General features: G+C 47.8%; 1 protein-coding gene across 7 annotated transcripts in view; it reads left to right on the forward strand.

Annotated features, from left to right (window-relative positions):
* RECQL5 (RecQ like helicase 5) overlaps positions 1–23,943 on the forward strand; it is a 304,462-nt gene that overhangs the window by 257,023 nt on the left and 23,496 nt on the right. For all 7 annotated transcript variants that reach the window (XM_063960597.1, XM_063960602.1, XM_063960599.1 and 4 more), the window contains 3 exons: positions 2,320–2,553; positions 16,962–17,058; positions 17,142–17,172. In XM_063960597.1, the coding sequence (XP_063816667.1) occupies positions 2,320–2,553; positions 16,962–17,058; positions 17,142–17,172 (362 nt within the window). The remainder of the gene's footprint in view (positions 1–2,319; positions 2,554–16,961; positions 17,059–17,141; positions 17,173–23,943) is intronic.

The raw sequence follows: 23,943 nt of genomic DNA on the forward strand, positions 1-23,943 counted from the left end.
ACGTTTGCCAAGTTTTACAAGTTCGATACCTTGGTCTCCTAAGGACCTTCAGTTTGGTCAGTCTGTTCTGCAGGAACCTCAGCACTCTCCCACCCGGTTTGGGAGCTTTGGTACTTCCCCGTGGTACTAAATTGGATTCCCAGTATCCCCTAGGATATAAGAGAAAATAGGATTTTAATTACCTACCGGTAAATCCTTTTCTCGTAGTCCGTAGGGTATACTGGGCGCCCGCCCAGTGCTTCGTTCTGTTGCTGTTCCTGTTTTCAAGTTTGGTTAGCATGGCTTTCCTCTTGTTATGGTTGTGCTGGTTCGAAATCGCACCACTTTCCTTAGCTATTTCCTTCTCTCAGAGTATGTCCGCCTCCTCAGGCACAGTTCCTAGACTGAGTCTGGTAGGAGGGGCATAGACGGAGGAGACTGCACACTTTATGAAACTTCTATAGTGCCCATGGCTTCAAGTGGACCCGTCTATACCCCATGGTACTAAATTGGATTCCCAGTATCCCCTATGGACTACGAGAAAAGGATTTATTGATAGGTAGTTAAAATCCTATTTTTTTCTGAGCTTTTCTTTACATCTGACAGGATTCCTACTATTAGCTCTTGAGTTGAATCTCCATCTTCATGCAAAAATAAATGAAATCACTAAGATAGGAATTTAGTGTGATGGACGCAATGTGCCATTCTGGAATGGAACATTGCACCCGCTTGCATCGTAACTTGCGATGTCGGCTCGGCCCTTGCTTTGAAACCCGGCATGCCCATCAAGTTGAAATTAATTCCCTGCTAAGTACAGTTTTTTAAATTATATACCATTACTTTACATCAGCCAACTAACTCATTTATATAAAGTGATGTGTTTGTGGCCAACGTATAAATTTGTCTGTTATTGTTGTGTTTAGTCTGGATACTTTCAAATGATTTTCTTTACCAGGAACTAATAAACTGTGTCTGTATACTATACTTTAGATCTGTTTGACACCAGCATTCTAGAAAGCGCATAAAGCAAATACAATGATTAGGACGTAGAGAGTTGTAATTCTGTGATCACTCTGCATCCAGCCAGTCCTGACCCTAATAGTTGTACTTCTTGCCGATATCGTCATAATCTAAAAGTACCTTTAGAAACCACTCTGTATAGCGTTAATTAAGCTGCCAATGGTAATGCTGTTGCCTGCAAGAAATCTGTATGTGTTACCGACAGGCGGGATGCCGGCTGTCAGTATACCGACTGTGGCATTCAGTCTGTTGGAATCCCGGCAGCGTGTCCGCTCGCTACCCTTCGGGTCCAATGGGTCGCTTTGCTCGCCACAGGTTATATACCCACTCGGTTGGTGGTGTGAACCCATCAACCGAGTGGGATTACCCCGTGGAGGGCGGGATTTCATCCAGCGGGATTTCACTGGCTGTCGGGATTCTGGTATCGGTCTCCTGAACGCCGGGATCCCGACAGCCGGTATTTTAACTGCATCCCGTCTGCAACATATACTTAAACGTGGTAGTTTGAATGAACATGGGTGGTCATTCTGAGTTGTTCGCTCGTTGCCGTTTTCCGCAACGCAGCGATTAGGTGGAAAATGCGCATGCTCATGGTACGCAGCGTGCATGCGCTAAGTTATTTATCACAAACTTAGTAGATTTACACAAGCTCGAGCAACGTTTTTTCATCGCTCGAGGGATCGAAGTGGGTGTTTTTGGGCGGAAACTGGCCATTTTCATGGAGTGTGCTAAAAAACGCAGGCGTGCCAGGTAAAAACGCAGGAGTGGCTGGAGAAACGGGGGAGTGGCTGGCCGAACGCAGGGTGTGTTTGTGATGTCAAAGCAGGAACTAAACGGACTGAGGTGTTCGCAATCTAGGAGTAGGTCTGGAGCTACTCAGAAACTGCAAGAAAATATTTAGTAGCAATTCTGCTAATCTTTAATTCGCTATTCTGCTAAGCTAAGATACACTCCCAGAGGGCGGTGGCCTAGCGTTAGCAATGCTGCTAAAAGCAGCTAGCGAGCGAACAACTCGGAATGACCACCATTGTACCCTTTCAAAAGATAAAGGCTTATAAAGTTATGGTATGTTGTTATAATTATTATTTTTCATGTGTTAACCTAATGGGGAGCCTGCAACAGTAACACAATTGGTCACGTTTGTTGATACTTTTTCTTTTATTTGAATCTCTTTTCCTTCCGGTTTATTTTTTAATGTTTATTAGTTATATCTTTATTATCCACATGTTTACAGAGGTGTGTATTACAGTAAATACAAATTGCCTGTCTGTTGTGCTTTGTGTTTTTTGTATACTAGTAATACGTTTATTTCTTCCTCAGGTGCCGCCATGCTGCTATTGCATCGTATTTTGGTGATGAGAAGCCGCTGTGTAACATGTGCTGTGACTGCTGTAAGAATCCACGGGCAGTGAAACAGCAGATTGAACACTTGCAAGGTTTGCTTTTAAATGGAAGAAGTAGGACCTCCATCCAGCAGCCCGGGGCTCCATCTGGTCCATTTGGATATGAGCCAGGTCTTTATGAAGGGGGCAAAAAAGGCTATGGCTTCGCCAAGTGAGTGATCTGTGCTATTGTATAATATGTGATAGATGGGTGAATGCTGCAGACTTGTGGAACGGTATTTGCATCTGTGTTATGTTGGGCATAGACGGCCAGATAAAATGCCAGACAGACAGGACTTTTATCTGGCAGCCTCAGACACTGCAGATATCATGGCCATACACTGTGAGATGTAGTAGAAAATAAATGAATTCCGCGCTTGATAATGTTATTCAGCTGCTCAGCCAGATTTGGTTGCCTGGATTTTTAATAAGACAACTGCTATTGAAGTATATGTATAGGCACTGATTCTTAAGAAATGAAGAAAAAAAAATAAGTAAAATAAAAAGGTCAAGAAATTGTGTTGTTAAAGCCAGGGGCGGATTTAGGGGGGAGGGTGCCCCTAGGTACAACAGTAATGGCCGCTCCCCCTCCCCACACACACACACCTTTTTTGATTGGTTATAAGAGCTCATTTGATGGCAGACAATTTAATAGAATAATTTAAAAAAGCCACTAACTATGATTTTATTTTTATTTTCTCTGACGTCTTAGTGGATGCTGGGGACTCCGAAAGGACCATGAGGAATAGCGGCTCCGCAGGAGACTGGGCACAAAAGTAAAAGCTTTAAGACTACCTGGTGTGCACTGGCTCCTCCCCCTATGACCCTCCTCCAAGCCTCAGTTAGATTTTTGTGCCCGAACGAGAAGGGTGCAGTCTAGGTGGCTCTCCTGAGCTGCTTAGAAAAAAGTTTAGTTTTAGGTTTTTTATTTTCAGTGAGACCTGCTGGCAACAGGCTCACTGCATCGAGGGACTAAGGGGAGAAGAAGCGAACTCACCTGCGTGCAGAGTGGATTGGGCTTCTTAGGCTACTGGACATTAGCTCCAGAGGGACGATCACAGGCCCAGCCATGGATGGGTCCCAGAGCCGCGCCGCCGTCCCCCTTACAGAGCCAGAAGAGCAGAAGAGGTCCGGAAAAATCGGCGGCAGAAGACGTCCTGTCTTCAATAAGGTAGCGCACAGCACCGCAGCTGTGCGCCATTGCTCTCAGCACACTTCACACTCCGGTCACTGAGGGTGCAGGGCGCTGGGTGGGGGCGCCCTGAGACGCAATATAAACACCTTAGGGGGCAAAAAATGCATCACATATAGCTCCTGGGCTATATGGATGCATTTAACTCATGCCTGTTTTTCCATAAAAAAGCGGGAGAACGGCCGCCGAGAAGGGGGCGGAGCCTATCTCCTCAGCACACTGGCGCCATTTTTCCTCACAGCTCCGTTGGAGGGAAGCTCCCTGACTCTCCCCTGCAGTCCTGCACTACAGAAACAGGGTAAAACAAGAGAGGGGGGGCACTAAATTGGCAGATGAATCTATACAGCAGCTATATAAGGGAAAAACACTTATATAAGGTTATCCCTGTATATATATAGCGCTCTGGTGTGTGCTGGCAAACTCTCCCTCTGTCTCCCCAAAGGGCTAGTGGGGTCCTGTCCTCTATCAGAGCATTCCCTGTGTGTGTGCTGTGTGTCGGTACGTTGTGTCGACATGTATGAGGAGGAAAATGGTATGGAGGCGGAGCAATTGCCTGTATTAGTGATGTCACCCTCTAGGGAGTCGACACCTGACTGGATGGTCTTATGGAAGGAATTACGTGATAGTGTCAGCACTTTACAAAAGACTGTTGACGACATGAGACAGCCGGCAAATCAGTTAATACCTGTACAGGCGTCTCAAACACCGTCAGGGGCTCTAAAGCGCCCGTTACCTCAGGTGGTCGACACAGACCCAGACACGGACACTGACTCCAGTGTCGACGGTGAGGAAACAAATGTATTTTCCAGTAGGGCCACACGTTACATGATCACGGCAATGAAGGAGGTTTTGAACATTTCTGATACTACAAGTACCACAAAAAAGGGTATTATGTGGGGTGTGAAAAAACTACCCGTAGTTTTTTCTGAATCAGATGAATTAAATGAGGTGTGTGATGAAGCGTGGGTTTCCCCCGATAAAAAACTGCTAATTTCTAAAAAATTATTGGCATTATACCCTTTCCCGCCAGAGGTTAGGGCGCGTTGGGAAACACCCCCTAGGGTGGATAAGGCGCTCACACGCTTATCAAAACAAGTGGCGTTACCGTCTCCTGATACGGCCGCCCTCAAGGAACCAGCTGATAGGAAGCTGGAAAATATCCTAAAAAGTATATACACACATACTGGTATTATACTGCGACCAGCAATCGCCTCAGCCTGGATGTGCAGTGCTGGGGTGGCTTGGTCGGATTCCCTGACTGAAAATATTGATACCCTGGACAGGGACAATATATTATTGACTATAGAGCATTTAAAGGATGCATTTCTATATATGAGAGATGCACAGAGGGATATTTGCACTCTGGCATCAAGAGTAAGTGCGCTGTCCATTTCTGCCAGAAGAGGGTTATGGACGCGACAGTGGTCAGGTGATGCGGATTCCAAACGGCATATGGAAGTATTGCCGTATAAAGGGGAGGAGTTATTTGGGGTCGGTCTATCGGACCTGGTGGCCACGGCAACGGCTGGGAAATCCACCTTTTTACCCCAGGTCACCTCTCAGCAGAAAAAGACACCGTCTTTTCAGGCTCAGTCCTTTCGTCCCCATAAGGGCAAGCGGGCAAAAGGCCACTCGTATCTGCCCCGGGGCAGAGGAAGGGGAAAAAGACTGCAGCAGACAGCCTCTTCCCAGGAACAGAAGCCCTCCCCCGCTTCTGCCAAGTCCTCAGCATGACGCTGGGGCCTTACAAGCGGACTCAGGCACGGTGGGGGCCCGTCTCAAGAATTTCAGCGCGCAGTGGGCTCACTCGCAAGTGGACCCCTGGATCCTGCAGGTAGTATCTCAGGGGTACAAATTGGAATTCGAGACGTCTCCCCCTCGCCGGTTCCTGAAGTCTGCTTTACCAACATCTCCCCCCGACAGGGAGGCGGTATTGGAAGCCATTCACAAGCTGTATTCCCAGCAGGTGATAATCAAGGTACCCCTCCTACAACAGGGAAAGGGGTATTATTCCACGCTGTTTGTGGTACCGAAGCCGGACGGCTCGGTGAGACCTATTTTAAATCTGAAATCCTTGAACACTTACATACAAAGGTTCAAATTCAAGATGGAATCACTCAGAGCAGTGATAGCGAACCTGGAAGAAGGGGACTATATGGTGTCTCTGGACATCAAGGATGCTTACCTCCATGTCCCAATTTGCCCTTCTCACCAAGGGTACCTCAGGTTTGTAGTACAGAACTGTCACTATCAGTTTCAGACGCTGCCGTTTGGATTGTCCACGGCACCCCGGGTCTTTACCAAGGTAATGGCCGGAATGATGATTCTTCTTCGAAGAAAAGGCGTCTTAATTATCCCTTACTTGGACGATCTCCTGATAAGGGCAAGGTCCAGAGAACAGTTAGAGGTCGGAGTAGCACTATCTCAAGTAGTACTACGACAGCACGGATGGATTCTAAATATTCCAAAATCGCAGCTGATTCCGACGACACGTCTGCTGTTCCTAGGGATGATTCTGGACACAGTACAGAAAAAGGTGTTTCTCCCGGAGGAGAAAGCCAGGGAGTTATCCGACCTAGTCAGGAACCTCCTAAAACCAGGCCAAGTGTCAGTGCATCAATGCACAAGGGTCCTGGGAAAAATGGTGGCTTCTTACGAAGCGATTCCATTCGGCAGATTCCACGCAAGAACTTTTCAGTGGGATCTGCTGGACAAATGGTCCGGATCGCATCTTCAAATGCATCAGCGGATAACCCTGTCTCCAAGGACAAGGGTGTCTCTCCTGTGGTGGTTGCAGAGTGCTCATCTTCTAGAGGGCCGCAGATTCGGCATTCAGGACTGGGTCCTGGTGACCAAGGATGCCAGCCTGAGAGGCTGGGGAGCAGTCACACAGGGAAGAAATTTCCAGGGCTTGTGGTCAAGCATGGAAACGTCACTTCACATAAATATCCTGGAACTAAGGGCCATTTACAATGCCCTAAGTCAGGCAAGGCCTCTGCTTCAGGGTCAGCCGGTGCTGATCCAGTCGGACAACATCACGGCAGTCGCCCACGTAAACAGACAGGGCGGCACAAGAAGCAGGAGGGCAATGACGGAAGTTGCAAGGATTCTTCGCTGGGCGGAAAATCATGTGATAGCACTGTCAGCAGTGTTCATTCCGGGAGTGGACAACTGGGAAGCAGACTTCCTCAGCAGACACGATCTCCACCCGGGGGAGTGGGGACTTCACCCAGAAGTCTTCCACATGATTGTGAACCGTTGGGAAAAACCAAAGGTGGACATGATGGCGTCCCGCCTCAACAAAAAACTGGACAGATATTGCGCCAGGTCAAGGGACCCTCAGGCAATAGCTGTGGACGCTCTGGTAACACCGTGGGTGTACCAGTCAGTGTATGTGTTCCCTCCTCTGCCTCTCATACCCAAGGTACTGAGAATCATAAGAAGGAGAGGAGTAAGGACTATACTCGTGGCTCCGGATTGGCCAAGAAGGACTTGGTACCCGGAACTTCAAGAGATGCTCACGGAAGACCCGTGGCCTCTACCTCTAAGAAAGGACCTGCTCCAGCAGGGACCATGTCTGTTCCAAGACTTACCGCGGCTGCGTTTGACGGCATGACGGTTGAACGCCGGATCCTGAAGGAAAAAGGCATTCCGGATGAAGTCATCCCTACCCTGATCAAAGCCAGGAAGGATGTAACTGTGCAACATTATCACCGTATTTGGCGTAAATATGTTGCGTGGTGTGAGGCCAGGAAGGCCCCTACAGAGGAATTTCAACTGGGTCGTTTCCTGCATTTCCTGCAAACAGGACTGTCTATGGGCCTAAAATTAGGGTCCATTAAGGTTCAAATTTCGGCCCTGTCAATATTCTTCCAAAAAGAACTAGCTTCAGTTCCTGAAGTCCAGACGTTTGTCAAGGGGGTACTGCATATACAGCCTCCTTTTGTGCCTCCAGTGGCACCTTGGGATCTCAATGTAGTTTTGGGGTTCCTAAAATCACATTGGTTTGAACCACTCACCACTGTGGACTTAAAATATCTCACATGGAAAGTGGTAATGCTGTTAGCCCTGGCCTCAGCCAGGCGTGTCTCAGAATTGGCGGCTTTATCCTATAAAAGCCCTTACCTAATTTTTCATACGGACAGGGCAGAATTGAGGACTCGTCCTCAATTTCTCCCTAAGGTGGTTTCAGCTTTTCACTTAAACCAGCCTATTGTGGTGCCTGCGGCTACTATGGACTTGGAGGATTCCAAGTTGCTGGACGTAGTCAGGGCCCTGAAAATATATGTTTCCAGGACGGCTGGAGTCAGAAAATCTGACTCGCTGTTTATCCTGTATGCACCCAACAAGCTGGGTGCTCCTGCTTCTAAGCAGACTATTGCTCGTTGGATTTGTAGTACAATTCAGCTTGCACATTCTGTGGCATGCCTGCCACAGCCAAAATCTGTAAAAGCCCATTCCACACGGAAAGTGGGCTCATCTTGGGCGGCTGCCCGAGGGGTCTCGGCTTTACAACTTTGCCGAGCAGCTACTTGGTCAGGGGCAAACACGTTTGCTAAATTCTACAAATTTGATACCCTGGCTGAGGAGGACCTGGAGTTCTCTCATTCGGTGCTGCAGAGTCATCCGCACTCTCCCGCCCGTTTGGGAGCTTTGGTATAATCCCCATGGTCCTTTCGGAGTCCCCAGCATCCACTAGGACGTCAGAGAAAATAAGAATTTACTTACCGATAATTCTATTTCTCATAGTCCGTAGTGGATGCTGGGCGCCCATCCAGGGCCGGTTCAAGGGCGCAGAGCGCCCCGGGCAGGAAATGGGGCGTGGCCTAATACAGGGGGCGTGGTAAATTACGCCCCCTGTACATTAAAAGCGCCGCTTGAATGCTGAGCGGTGCGCGATGACGTCATCGCGCACCGCACAGCAAAAGGTCCTCTCCACGAAGGGAAACTAGACGCTATGAGTCTAGTTCCCTTCGTAGAGAGGACCTTTGCTGTGCGGTGCGCGATGACGTCATCGCGCACCGCTCAGCAGTTACTCTCCAGGAAGGGAAACTAGACGCATAGCGTCTAGTTCCCTTCAGGAGGCAGACGGGGATCGGGACGGGGACGGCAGCGGAGGCGGACATGGACACAGCGGGCAGCAGTGGCGGATCTTGCCACGGTGCGGCTCCCTCCGGATGGCGCCAGCGCCCTCCGGAAGGCGGCGCCCCGGGCAAAAGTCCTGCTTGCCCGTGGCAAGATCCGCCACTGCGCCCATCCCAAGTGCGGATTGTCTGCAATACTTGTACATAGTTATTGTTACAAAAAATCGGGTTATTATTGTTGTGAGCCATCTTTTCAGAGGCTCCTCTGTTATCATGCTGTTAACTGGGTTCAGATCACAAGTTGTACGGTGTGATTGGTGTGGCTGGTATAAGTCTTACCCGGGATTCAAAATCCTTCCTTATTGTGTACGCTCGTCCGGGCACAGTATCCTAACTGAGGCTTGGAGGAGGGTCATAGGGGGAGGAGCCAGTGCACACCAGGTAGTCTTAAAGCTTTTACTTTTGTGCCCAGTCTCCTGCGGAGCCGCTATTCCCCATGGTCCTTTCGGAGTCCCCAGCATCCACTACGGACTATGAGAAATAGAATTATCGGTAAGTAAATTCTTATTATATATACAGGTTGAGTATCCCTTATCCAAAATGCTTGGGACCAGAGGTATTTTGGATATGGGATTTTTCCGTATTTTGGAATAATTAGATACCATAATGAGATATCATGGTGATGGGACCTAAATCTAAGCACAGAATGCATTTATGTTACATATACACCTTATACACACAGCCTGAAAGTAATTTTAGCCAATATTTTTTATAACTTTGTGCATTAAACAAAGTGTGTCTACATTCACACAATTCATTTATGTTTCATATACACCTTATACACACAGCCTGCAGGTCATTTAATACAATATTATTAATAACTTTGTGTATTAAACAAAGTTTGTGTACATTGAGCCATCAAAAAACAAAGGTTTCACTATCTCACTCTCACTCAAAAAAGTCCGTATTTCGGAATATTCCGTATTTCGGAATATTTGGATATGGGATACTCAACCTGTACATACATACTTACTTACTTACTAACTAACTAACTAACTAAATAAAGAAATAAATAGGACAGCTTACAGGGGCAGTATGTGCATGTCCAACCCATTTACACTCCATTTAAAATGACATATGGTACAGTACAGTAGATTTTGCAGTTACTGGTACTTTTTGGGCTGACAATACCAACACAAGCATCAAGTGCCGCCCCTAGGCACGTGCCTAATGGGAAATTCGCTACTGGTTAAAACCACATTGTAATATTTAAGCTCTTATTTTAAAATTTGATTCTAGAGACCAGGGGTCCAGAGCCAATGATGAAGGATGTGGTGGTAAGTTGGCCTGTCCCTTTATGTTTCCCTACTTTGTCCTCCTGGCAGTTTGGATCAGCAGTGTTTAGCTGGGTACACACTAGATGATGTGTGTACCCAGCGACATCACGAGTTCACTTGCCGATGCCAGCAGCAACGGCGGGACAGTGGTGCATTTAACCAGCATGGCCCTCACTAACGACATGCAGGGCCGACAGAGGATGTCGCTGATGACGTGCGGGAGCGCACATTGTCAACGACATAGCAGGTACACACTACTAGACGATGTGCCCGATCAGACGATATATCATGTAGTGTATACCCAGCTTTTCTCTCACAGTCACTGCCAGGGAATATGCGTGCCTGGCAACAATGAACAGCAAGCTGCAGGTGCCTAGTGATGATGTCACTTTCTTCTGTGTTGTGAATCTTTGATCACCTGTCTGTCTCTCTCCAACGTTTCATGCCACACTGTGCACTTTTTAAAGTTTTATCAGTATTAGTGCCTATACATATGCTTTAATTCAATAGCTCTCCTCTTATAAAAAAATCCATACAATGTGAGATATTTTACAGAGTGTGGATCCCGATATCTGTACTTCTCTCCTGGGGAAGAGACAGGGAAAATGGCTGTCAGTCATCCACGGCAGTGCTGCATAATGCGGACGAATTTTCATTTAGAAAATATTGTATCGGATATTTCTCTAACGTCCTAGTGGATGCTGGGACTCCGTCAGGACCATGGGGAATAGCGGGCTCCGCAGGAGACAGGGCACATCTAAAAAAGCTTTTAGGTCACATGGTGCGTACTGGCTCCTCCCCCTATGACCCTCCTCCAAGCCTCAGTTAGGTTTTTGTGCCCGTCCGAGAGGGTGCAATCTAGGTGGCTCTCCTAAAGAGCTGTTTAGAAAAGTTTTTTTTTAGGTTTCAATCTCAGTGATTCCTGCTGGCAACAGGATCACTGCATCGAGGGACTTAGGGGAGAGATTTCCAACTCACCTGCGTGCAGGATGGATTGGAGTCTTAGGCTACTGGACACTTAGCTCCAGAGGGAGTCGGAACACAGGTCAGCCTGGGGTTCGTCCCGGAGCCGCGCCGCCGATCCCCCTTACAGACGCTGAAGAGACGGCAGAACGGAGGTCCGGAAAGCAGGCGGCAGAAGACTCCTCAGTCTTCTTGAAGGTAGCGCACAGCACGGCAGCTGTGCGCCATTGTTGTCACACGGCTCACTGACTCAGTCACGGAGGGTGCAGGGCGCTGCTGGGGGCGCCCTGGGCAGCAATATAATTACCTTTAGTGGCAAAATAAATACATCACATATAGCCATTAAGGCTATATGTATGTATTTTAACCCAGGCCAGTTTCTTAAAAACCGGGGAAAAGCCAGCCGAAAAAGGGGCGGAGCTTATTCTCCTCAGCACTCAGCGCCATTTTCCTGCTCAGCTCCGCTGGTGAGGAAGGCTCCCAGGTCTCTCCCCTGCACTGCACTACAGAAACAGGGTAACAAAGAGAAGGGGGGCATAAATTGGCGATATTTATATATTAAGAGCGCATATATAGTAAACAACACCTTCTAGGGTTGTTTATATACATTTATAGCGCTTTTGGTGTGTGCTGGCAAACTCTCCCTCTGTCTCCCCAAAGGGCTAGGGGGTCCTGTCTTCGGTTAGAGCATTCCCTGTGTGGCTGCTGTGTGTCGGTACGTGTGTGTCGACATGTATGAGGACGATGTTGGTGTGGAGGCAGAGCAATTGCCGATGATGGTAATGTCACCCCCTAGGGAGTCGACACCGGAATGGATGGCTTTAGTTATGGAATTACGTGATAATGTCAGCACATTACAAAAGTCAGTTGACGAAATAAGACGCCCGGCAAACCAGTTAGTACCGGTTCAGGCGTCTCAGACACCGTCAGGGGCTGTAAAACGTCCTTTACCTCAGTCAGTCGACACGGGTACCGACACAGATGAATCTAGTGTCGACGGTGAAGAAACAAACGTATTTTCCAATAGGGCCACACGTTATATGATCACGGCAATGAAGGAGGCTTTGCAGATCTCTGATACTGCTGGTACCTCAAAAAGGGGTATTATGTGGGGGGTGAAAAAACTACCTGTATTTTTTCCAGAATCAGAGGAATTGAATGACGTGTGTGATGAAGCGTGGGTTAACCCCGATAGAAAACTGCTAATTTCCAAGAAGTTATTGGCATTATACCCTTTCCCACCAGAGGTTAGGGCGCGCTGGGAAACACCCCCTAGGGTGGATAAGGCGCTCACACGTTTATCAAAGCAAGTGGCGTTGCCGTCTCCTGATACGGCCGCCCTCAAGGATCCAGCAGATAGGAGGCTGGAAACTACACTGAAGAGTATATACACACATACTGGTGTTATACTGCGACCGGCAATAGCCTCAGCCTGGATGTGCAGTGCTGGGGTAGTGTGGTTGGATTCTCTGACTGAAAATATTGATACCCTGGATAGGGACAGTATTTTATTGACTCTAGAGCAATTAAAGGATGCTTTCCTTTATATGCGAGATGCTCAGAGGGATGTTTGTACTCTAGCATCAAGAGTAAGCGCGATGTCCATATCTGCCAGAAGAAGTTTATGGACGCGACAGTGGTCAGGTGATGCGGATTCCAAGAGACATATGGAAGTATTGCCATATAAAGGAGAGGAATTGTTTGGGGTCGGTCTTTCGGACCTGGTGGCCACGGCAACTGCCGGCAAATCCACTTTTTTACCTCAGACCCCCTCCCAACAGAAAAAGACACCGTCTTTTCAGCCGCAGTCCTTTCGCTCCTATAAAAAGCGACCAAAAGGACAGTCTTATCTGCCGCGAGGCAGAGGAAAGGGTAAGAAAGGGCAGCAAGCAGCCCCTGCCCAGGAACAGAAGCCCGCCCCGGCTTCTACAAAGCCATCAGCATGACGCTGGGGCTTTACAAGCGGACTCAGGAACGGTGGGGGGTCGACTCAAGATTTTCAGCAATCAATGGGTTCACTCACAAGTGGACCCGTGGGTCCTGCAGATAGTATCTCAGGGTTACATGCTGGAGTTCGAAAGGTCTCCCCCTCGCCGGTTCCTAAAGTCTGCTTTACCAACGTCTCCCTCAGAAAGGACGTCGGTTTTGGAAGCCATTCACAAGCTGTATTCTCAGCAGGTGATAGTCAAGGTACCCCTCCTACAACAGGGAAAGGGGTATTATTCCACACTATTTGTGGTACCGAAACCGGACGGTTCGGTAAGGCCTATTCTAAATCTGAAATCCTTGAACCTGTACATAAAGAAATTCAAGTTCAAGATGGAGTCACTCAGAGCAGTGATAGCGAATCTGGAAGAAGGAGACTTCATGGTGTCCTTGGACATAAAAGATGCTTATCTACATGTCCCGATTTACCCCTCACACCAAGGGTATCTCAGGTTCGTGATACAAGACTGTCATTATCAGTTTCAAACGCTGCCGTTTGGGTTGTCCACGGCCCCTCGGGTCTTTACCAATGTAATGACCGAAATGATGGTTCTTCTACGAAGAAAAGGCGTATTAATTATCCCTTACTTGGACGATCTCCTGATAAGGGCAAAGTCCAGAGAACAGCTGGAAGTCGGTGTAGCGCTAACACAAGTAGTGCTTCAGCAACACGGGTGGATTCTAAATCTTCCAAAATCTCAATTGACCCCGACAACACATCTGCTGTTCCTGGGCATGATTCTGGACACGGTTCAGAAAAAGGTATTTCTCCCGGAAGAGAAAGCAAGGGAGTTATCCGAACTTGTCAAGAACCTCCTAAAACCAGGAACTGTGTCAGTACATCAATGCACAAGAGTCCTGGGAAAGATGGTGGCTTCGTACGAAGCGATTCCATTCGGCAGATTCCATGCACGAACATTTCAGTGGGATCTGCTGGACAAATGGTCCGGATCGCATCTGCACATGCATCAGCGGATAACACTGTCACCGAGAACAAGGTTGTCTCTCCTGTGGTGGTTGCAGACTGCCCATCTGTTAGTGGGCCGCAGATTCGGCATACAGGACTGGGTCCTGGTGACTACGGATGCCAGCCTACGAGGTTGGGGAGCAGTCACAAAGGGAAGAAACTTCCAGGGCGTGTGGTCAAACCTGGAGACGTCTCTTCACATAAATATACTGGAGCTAAGAGCGATCTACAATGCTCTAAGCCTGGCAAAATCGCTGCTTCAGGGTCAGCCGGTGTTGATCCAGTCCGACAACATCACGGCAGTCGCCCACGTAAACCGACAAGGCGGCACGAGAAGCAGGAGTGCAATGGCAGAAGCTGCAAGGATTCTGCGCTGGGCGGAGAATCATGTCGTAGCACTGTCAGCAGTGTTCATCCCGGGAGTGGACAACTGGGAAGCAGATTTCCTCAGCAGACACGACCTTCACCCGGGAGAGTGGGGACTTCATCCAGAAGTTTTCCACATGATTGTGAACCGTTGGGAAAAACCAAAGGTGGACATGATGGCGTCTCGCCTCAACAAAAAATTGGACAGGTATTGCGCCAGGTCAAGAGACCCTCAGGCAATAGCTGTGGACGCTCTGGTAACACCGTGGGTGTACCAGTCAGTGTATGTGTTCCCTCCTCTGCCTCTCATACCAAAGGTACTGAGAATTATACGGAAAAGAGGAGTAAGAACAATACTGGTAGCTCCGGACTGGCCAAGAAGAACTTGGTATCCGGAACTTCAAGAGATGCTCACGGAGGATCCGTGGCCTCTACCTCAAAGAAGGGATCTGCTTCAGCAGGGACCTTGTATGTTCCAAGACTTACCGCGGCTGCGTTTGACGGCATGGCGGTTGAACGCCGGATTCTAAAAGAGAAGGGCATTCCTGAGGAAGTTATTCCTACTTTAATTAAAGCCAGGAAAGAAGTGACCGCACAACATTATCACCGCATTTGGAGAAAATATGTTGCGTGCTGTGAGGCCAAGAAGGCTCCAACGGAAGAATTTCAATTGGGTCGATTCTTACATTTCCTGCAAGCAGGATTGTCTATGGGCCTCAAATTGGGGTCCATTAAAGTTCAAATTTCGGCCTTATCAATTTTCTTCCAGAAGGAATTGGCGTCAGTGCCTGAAGTACAAACTTTTGTCAAAGGTGTACTACATATACAACCCCCAATAGTGCCTCCAGTGGCACCGTGGGATTTGAACGTGGTTCTAAATTTTCTCAAATCTCATTGGTTTGAGCCTTTAAAATCGGTAGATTTAAAATACCTTGCATGGAAGGTAACCATGCTGTTGGCCCTGGCTTCAGCCAGGAGAGTTTCGGAGTTGGCAGCTTTGTCATACAAAAGCCCATATCTGATATTCCATTCGGACAGGGCAGAATTGAGGACACGTCCTCAATTTCTCCCTAAGGTGGTTTCGGCATTTCACTTGAACCAGCCTATTGTGGTGCCTGCGGCTACTAGCGACTTGGAGGACTCCAAGTTACTGGACGTTGTCAGAGCATTAAAAATATATATTTCAAGGACAGCTGGAGTCAGAAAATCTGACTCGTTGTTTACATTGTATGCACCCAACAAGTTGGGTGCTCCTGCGTCTAAACAGACGATTGCACGTTGGATATGTAGTACAATCCAACTTGCACATTCTGTGGCAGGCCTGCCACAGCCTAAATCTGTAAAGGCCCATTCCACAAGGAAAGTGGGCTCATCCTGGGCGGCTGCCCGAGGAGTCTCGGCATTACAACTTTGCCGAGCAGCTACGTGGTCAGGGGAGAACACGTTTGTAAAATTTTACAAATTTGATACTCTGGCTAAAGAGGACCTGGAGTTCTCTCATTCGGTGCTGCAGAGTCATCCGCACTCTCCCGCCCGTTTGGGAGCTTTGGTATAATCCCCATGGTCCTGACGGAGTCCCAGCATCCACTAGGACGTTAGAGAAAATAAGAATTTACTTACCGATAATTCTATTTCTCATAGTCCGTAGTGGATGCTGGGCGCCCATCCCAAGTGCGGATTGTCTGCAATGCTTGTACATAGTTATTGTTACAAAAATCGGGTTATTACTGTTGTTGTGAGCCATCTGTTCAGAGGCTACTTCGTTTGTGTTATCATACTGTTAACTGGGTTCAGATCACAAGTTGTACGGTGTGATTGGTGTGGCTGGTATGAGTCTTACCCGGGATTCAAGATCCTTCCTTATTGTGTACGCTCGTCCGGGCACAGTACCTAACTGAGGCTTGGAGGAGGGTCATAGGGGGAGGAGCCAGTACGCACCATGTGACCTAAAAGCTTTTTTAGATGTGCCCTGTCTCCTGCGGAGCCCGCTATTCCCCATGGTCCTGACGGAGTCCCAGCATCCACTACGGACTATGAGAAATAGAATTATCGGTAAGTAAATTCTTATTTTTTGGAGCGGTCGGCTGCAAAGCTTGGAGAGAGTTAAAGTAACAACCAATCAGTTCCTAACTGCCCTATTAAAGGCTGTGTTTGAAAAATTACAGTTAGGAGCTGATTGGTTGGTACTTTGTCTCTATCCACTCTATTAAGGGGGGTACACACGGAGAGATCCGTGTTTAAAATCTAAGCTATCTGACTAGGTTGCTTAGATTTTAAGCACGGATCTGCCGTGTGTATGCCCCCCAGCGATAGCGATGCGCGGCCCCGCGCATCGCTGTCGCCGGTAATAGATTGAGCCTGCATGCACCGTTGTGTGAAGTGAGCGGCCCCCCGTCCGCCTATCCCCTCGCTCAGCACATCGCGCTGTGCTGAGCGGGGGTAGAGATGTGTGCTGACCGGTCTGTGTTAAGATCGCTCAGCACACATCTCTCCCGTCAGTACCCCCCTTATCTCTTTCCAAGCTTTGATAAATATCTCCCACTATACAATCTCCCGCTATTGCCAATCTGCCAATATTAGACGGATCGCCCATATAATTGTACATTCTATGCCCAGCTTTAAAAAGATATACTTTTGTTTAATCTTACTCTATTTTATCCTTTTCTGTCTGCATCTCTTTTCTAGATATGATAGTGATTCTGATGGAGACCAGGAGGACTCATCTGACAATCATAAGCGACAGTGGAACAGTTTCTATCAGAAGCAGATGAATATAAGGAAGGTAAGGGTGATTTCTCTAACCAGGTGGATAAGCAGAGTCATCGCATCTCATATTATAGATGTGTGTGGATTTTTTTCTTTCAGAGCAAAGAGCTGGAAGAATTTGTTCCTCCAAGTAAGTGAAAACATTTAAAAGAACTCCCTCCGTAAACTTTTATGCAATGCAACATACTCTTATCAAAGTCTCCCTTTGCTGAATTGTGCTTCTGGAATGTATACAGAATAGTAGACTTCCATAATATGATATGTCACCCTCTATAATATAACAATCATCCCTTGCCATTAGGTTGTGTCCCCAAGTTAATTCTAATGCGAGAGGATTATCTCCCTTCAATAGTAATGATAACAGGCAAATGATTGAGCTGAATGGCAGGATTCCTAGCCCATCATACAAACATGATAAAAGTCCTATAGTAGGAATACTTCTCTGTGTCATGTGCTGGGACTTCAAAGGGACTGTTACCAACTCTTCATAATAGAGCAATTATTTGTTGTACTGAATGCTGTTCTCCCGCATTTGTTTATGTGCTGCTGATCACCAGGGTAACCCTGCAGTAGAGGGATGGTTACTGGGACTAAAAAGACACAGGTTAACTCTCAGAGTAATAAAGTTAGCTCGGCTCCATTCTAATTAAAATGTGGGGGGGGGGGGAATACAAAAAAACTGTAAAACACACATTTGTTGCTAATCCCTAAAGAAAATTGAACATATTAGGTATTAAATGGGATAAATAGAGATACATTTAACGGGTGGTCTTCAGTATGCCGCTGACCGGGATGCTGGCGACCAGCATACCGGCGCCGGGATCCCGACCGCCGGCATGCCGACACATTCTCCCTCTTGGGGGTCCACGACCCCCCTGGAGGGAGAATAAATAGCGTAGCATGCCACCGTGCCCGCAGAGTGACAAGCACAGCGAGCCCGCAAGGGGCTCATTAGCGCTCGCCCAGCTGTCGGTATGCCGGCGGTCGGGATCCTGGCGCCGGTATGCTGGCCCCCGGGATCCCATTCGTCGGCCACTCATACTACACCCCATTTAAAGACATATTTCTGGGTGTACTAACTTCTTTGAAAATAATCCTGACATTTTCTTTTCTTGTTACTGTTTAAAATAATATTAGTTTTCTCTGGCTGGGTCCACAGGATTATCCACAGGATAACATAGGGATATGGTTGAGCGACAGCGGAAATGGCACCAACACGGTCACAAGCTTTCTGGCCTTCTAGGATGCATCGGGGCCTCCCCATATAGTCCCGCCCACTGACTCAGTCAGATCAGTTTTTTGCTTGGTGCGGCAGGAAGCCGCATGGTCACAGGGCTGCTGAGATAAAGCAGCCTGAAGCTTTTATTATTTTATTTTTATAGACTCACTATAATTTTTCGAGCGACTTTTCTTAACAGCGTCTTAAACGCATACTGGAAAGAGTCGCTCCAACCACTCCCCACCGGGTCGCAACAACGCTTACCTTCGCGGTAATAGTGCTGTCTCGACGGGCGTCTGTGTCGGATGTTCTAGCAGGTCCAGCAGACGTAACCAGGCTGTGGCCGGAGCATGGGGGGAAGGTGAGTCTATGGATTTCCCCTTACTAGGGGGATCCGGACACAGCTACAGTGGTTTGGTGGAGACTACAAACAGTGCGTTGATGCGCCGAACATCTCGAGTGCGACAGCGCTACGCTCCAGGGATCCAGGGCGCCAAGACTAGGCTAGAGGCCGCGATCCTTAGAGTTTAAGTCAACAGGGATTCAGACGCTCTCCTGGCCGCCCCTCCTCCGAGTTCATGGACAGTTTCCGCGCGTCTCTTGTTTCATGAACTGAAAGACCTCACTTCCGTCTCAGACGCTACCACGAGGGTACTCGGTCGCAGCTTAGATGCTGCGGTTGTGTACACTAGAGATCCCGCCTAGACCAAGTCGCAGGCCTTAGCGTCTGCATACACGTGGAAGTCGCGGAGCGTCCGTGTCCGCAATGAGCGACTGTGTCCATTATCAGTTATACAAGAACGGTAGTGTACATCAGTAGCATCTGAATCCACTCAGCATCTCACGAGCGCATTTGCTTGGATATGGAAGTGTGGTGAGTCTCCCTGTATCCCGCTCTCCGGAGGCAGGGTATACAGTACTAAAAATTCTCTCTACTTGTTAGTATGAATTGTTAATTTTTAGTACCTATTGCATATGAGACCTGTCTATTACTGTGTTTTCTGCATGTAATGTTGAAAAAGAAACAGAAGTACAATTTTCCTACTTATTTATAAATTGCAATGGAGGTTGTATTCTCATATGACAATGTCTAATGCTTTAACATGTGACTGACTGCTAGTATGAGTGCTGACTTTTCTGTGTAATGTCAGTCCTGTTCTGACCCTCAATTCAGGTGCACTGTGGTCAGATTGATCTCACTTCTATATACTTATAGGTGATTTTCAGTCACAAATTGTGTAGTCATTAACAGATTATTACCATGTCTGTGAGCGGCAAAAGTGACGAGGAGAATTTATCAAGCACTCCTACATCCCTAACATGCTTATCTTGTAAGACAGGGTTAATTGGTATGGACCAATTAGTCACTTATGAGGGCTTGTGTGCAAACTGTTTTGCTTTTCAGCAAAGTAAAAAACAGGAGTTGGTTCAGCCACCAACAGAGCCACCATGGAATATGTTCGCAAAGACTCTATCTTCAATAGCGGACAGGTTAGCTCCGGTAGCACCACCTTAAGGGTTAGGTTATACTATTAACCCATACATGCAGCTCCCTTCCTACGGCTTGGTTCCAGTAGCCTCTACAAGCAACCAAGGGACAGGTAAGACCAAGACAGATACGTCTATGTGGCAGACTACACAAGATGATACAACAGATGATGATACAGTATATTCAAATACTCCGTATGATGATCAGTCGCAGAGTTTTAGTTCAGAGGATGTAGCTGAACTTATTAATGCTGTTCTCTCTTTGGAAGAGCCAGCCAAGACAGTGTTAAAATCTAAAGCACCTGTGTTTAAACAAACAAAATCAGTGAAAACTGAATTCTCAGCGTCAGATGAGCTGACGGAAATGATGGATGAATCTTGGGCGACGCCCAGCAAGAAATATAAGATTCCGAAAAGATGGAATTCTTATTATCCATTTCCAGCTGCAGATTGTTCGAAAAGAGAAGTTCCTCCAAAAGTAGATGCACATGTTCTGCGACTTGTGCATAAATCTGCTTTACCACTACCTCACTAAATGATGTCACAGACAGAAGGGTAGATAGTTTTTTGAAAAATGTGTTTTCTCTAGTAGGAGCAGTGGTAAGACCTGCTATGGCTTCGGCCTGGGTAGCAAAGGCAATGGGCGAATGGATAGAGCAGGGGTGTCAAACTCAAATTCATCGGGGGCCGCGTCAGCAGTTTGGTCCCCATCAAAGGGCCGGTTGTATCTGTAGGTCTATGTGTCCACTCTTTATTATCATAAATTAATGTCACTGCATTCAATTATTACTGTTTTTTTGTAATAATGTAAGTAATAACTAGCTCTGAAAGCAGAAACATAGTCAGAATAATGACAAGTAGATATTCAAATGTACAATTATTGTACAATGTATTGAAAAATGTTTTTTGGTAACAAACATTAATTTTTTTTTAAACATACAAATATTGCCAAACACTGTTTATTAAACATATGGAAAACACAAGGCATTACCTTTTATAGTGCCCAGCCATCTGCCCCCTTTTATAGTGCCCAGCCATCTGCCCCCTTTTATAGTGCCCAGCCATCTGCCCCCTTTTATAGTGCCCAGCCATGTGCCCCCTTTTATAGTGCCCAGCCATCTGCCCCCTTTTATAGTGCCCAGCCATCTGCCCCCTTTTATAGTGCCCAGCCATCTGCCCCCTCCATTTACTTTACTTACCTTTTACTTCTTTCTTTCTTTTACTTCTTTCTTCTTGCTCCTCTCCGCGGCGTCCGCGCGCTCCTCTGATCCCTGGAGATGTCGGGCGGACGTCACGTGATGACGTCACGTCCGACACCCAGGGAGCAGTGCGGGGCAGGAAGAAGTCGGGCCAGGTCCCGGAAGGTAAGTAAATTTTTTTTTTTTTTTTTAACTTGAGCCATTTTTAAAATGAATTTACTCCGTGCAGGCACGGAGTAAATTCATTGAAAAAAAAAAAGGGGAGGCTGCAAGGCTGGCGGCGGCACCGCGGGCCATCAGACGAGGTCTGGCGGGCCGGATTTGGCCCGCGGGCCTTGTGTTTGACACCCCTGGGATAGAGGAACTAGAGAATGACATCTCTTCTCCTGCTACGGAGCAAGAGTACCATTTAAGCCGTTTTAGACAATCTGCCCAATACTTGGAAGAAGCAACAATTGATATGGGTACAGTTGCTTCTAAAGCTTCAGCCTTAACAGTAGCCGCTCGCAGAGCAGTTTGGCTACGTACCTGGAAGGCAGATGCGGAATCCAAGAAGGAATTGGAAGCATTGCCTTTCGTGGGTAATATATTATTTGGGAAACCATTATCTGATATCCTAGAATCAGAGGCTGAATCAAAGAATGTCAGATTTCCGGCTACTTATAACCTTAAGTCCAAGGGTTCAAAATTTTGCTCATTTCTCTATCGTCCTAAGTGGATGCTGGGGTTCCTGAAAGGACCATGGGGAATAGCGGCTCCGCAGGAGACAGGGCACAAAAGTAAAGCTTTTACAGGTCAGGTGGTGTGTACTGGCTCCTCCCCCTATGACCCTCCTCCAGACTCCAGTTAGATTTTTGTGCCCGGCCGAGAAGGGTGCAATTCTAGGTGGCTCTCATAAAGAGCTGCTTAGAGAGTTTAGCTTAGGTTTTTTATTTTACAGTGATTCCTGCTGGCAACAGGATCACTGCAACGAGGGACAGAGGGGAGAAGAAGTGAACTCACCTGCGTGCAGGATGGATTGGCTTCTTGGCTACTGGACATGAAGCTCCAGAGGGACGATCACAGGTACAGCCTGGATGGTCACCGGAGCCACGCCGCCGGCCCCCTCACAGATGCTGAAGCAAGAAGAGGTCCAGAATCGGCGGCTGAAGACTCCTGCAGTCTTCTTAAGGTAGCGCACAGCACTGCAGCTGTGCGCCATTTTCCTCTCAGCACACTTCACACGGCAGTCACTGAGGGTGCAGGGCGCTGGGGGGGGGGGGCGCCCTGGGAGGCAAATGAAAACCTTTAAAAAGGCTAAAAATACCTCACATATAGCCCCAGAGGCTATATGGAGATATTTACCCCTGCCTAAATGTACTAAATAGCGGGAGACGAGCCCGCCGGAAAAGGGGCGGGGCCTATCTCCTCAGCACACGGCGCCATTTTCTGTCACAGCTCCGCTGGTCAGGAAGGCTCCCAGGTCTCTCCCCTGCACTGCACTACAGAAACAGGGTATAACAGAGAGGGGGGGCAAAATAAATGGCAATATATTAATATAAAAGCAGCTATAAGGGAGCACTTAATCATAAGGCTATCCCTGTCATATATAGCGCTTTTTGGTGTGTGCTGGCAGACTCTCCCTCTGTCTCCCCAAAGGGCTAGTGGGTCCTGTCTTCGTATAGAGCATTCCCTGTGTGTCTGCTGTGTGTCGGTACGTGTGTGTCGACATGTATGAGGACGTTATTGGTGTGGAGGCGGAGCAATTGCCAAATATGAGGATGTCACCTTCTAGGGGGTCGACACCAGAATGGATGCCTTTATTTGTGGAATTACGGGATAGCGTCAACTCGCTTAAGCAGTCGTTTGCCGACATGAGGCGGCCGGACACTCAATTAGTGCCTGTCCAGGCGCCTCAAACACCGTCAGGGGCTGTAAAACGCCCCTTGCCTCAGTCGGTCGACACAGACCCAGACACAGGCACTGATTCCGGTGGTGAAGGTGACGAATCAACCGTATTTTCCAGTAGGGCCACACGTTATATGATTTTGGCAATAAAGGAGATGTTACATTTAGCTGATACTACAGGTACCACTAAACAGGGTATTATGTGGGGTGTGAAAAAACTACCAGTAGTTTTTACCGAATCAGAAGAATTAAATGACGTGTGTGATGAAGCGTGGGGTGCCTCGATAAAAAACTGCTAATTTCAAAGAAGTTATTGGCTTTATACCCTTTCCCGCCAGAGGTTAGGGAGCGCTGGGAAACACCTCCTAGGGTGGACAAAGCGCTAACACGCTCATCAAAACAAGTGGCGTTACCCTCTCCTGAGACGGCCGCACTTAAAGATCCATCAGATAGGAGGATGGAAAATATCCAAAAAGGTATATACACACATGCAGGTGTTATACTACGACCAGCTATTGCGACTGCCTGGATGTGCAGTGCTGGGGTAGTTTGGTCAGAGTCCCTGATCGAAAATATTGATACCCTGGACAGGGACAATATTTTACTGTCGTTGGAACAAATAAAGGATGCATTTCTTTATATGCGTGATGCACAGAGAGATATCTGCACACTGGCATCACGGGTAAGTGCTATGTCCATTTCGGCCAGAAGAGCTTTATGGACACGACAGTGGACAGGCGATGCGTAGAGGAGTTATTTGGGGTCGGTCTATCGGATTTGGTGGCCACGGCTACGGCCGGGAAATCCACCTTTCTACCTCAAGTCACTCCCCAACTGAAAAAGGCACCGACCTTTCAACCGCAGCCCTTTCGTTCCTTTAAAAATAAGAGAGCAAAGGGCTATTCATATCTGCCACGAGGCAGAGGACGAGGGAAGAGACAGCAACAGGCAGCTCCTTCCCAGGAACAGAAGCCCTCCCCGGCTTCTACAAAAGCCTCAGCATGACGCTGGGGCTTCGCAAGCGGACTCGGGGGCGGTAGGCGGTCGTCTCAAGAATTACAGCGCGCAGTGGGCTCACTCGCAGGTAAATCCCTGGATCCTGCAGATA

This window comes from Pseudophryne corroboree, chromosome 3, assembly GCF_028390025.1.
Source record: "Pseudophryne corroboree isolate aPseCor3 chromosome 3, aPseCor3.hap2, whole genome shotgun sequence".
Taxonomy (NCBI): Eukaryota; Metazoa; Chordata; class Amphibia; order Anura; family Myobatrachidae; genus Pseudophryne; species Pseudophryne corroboree.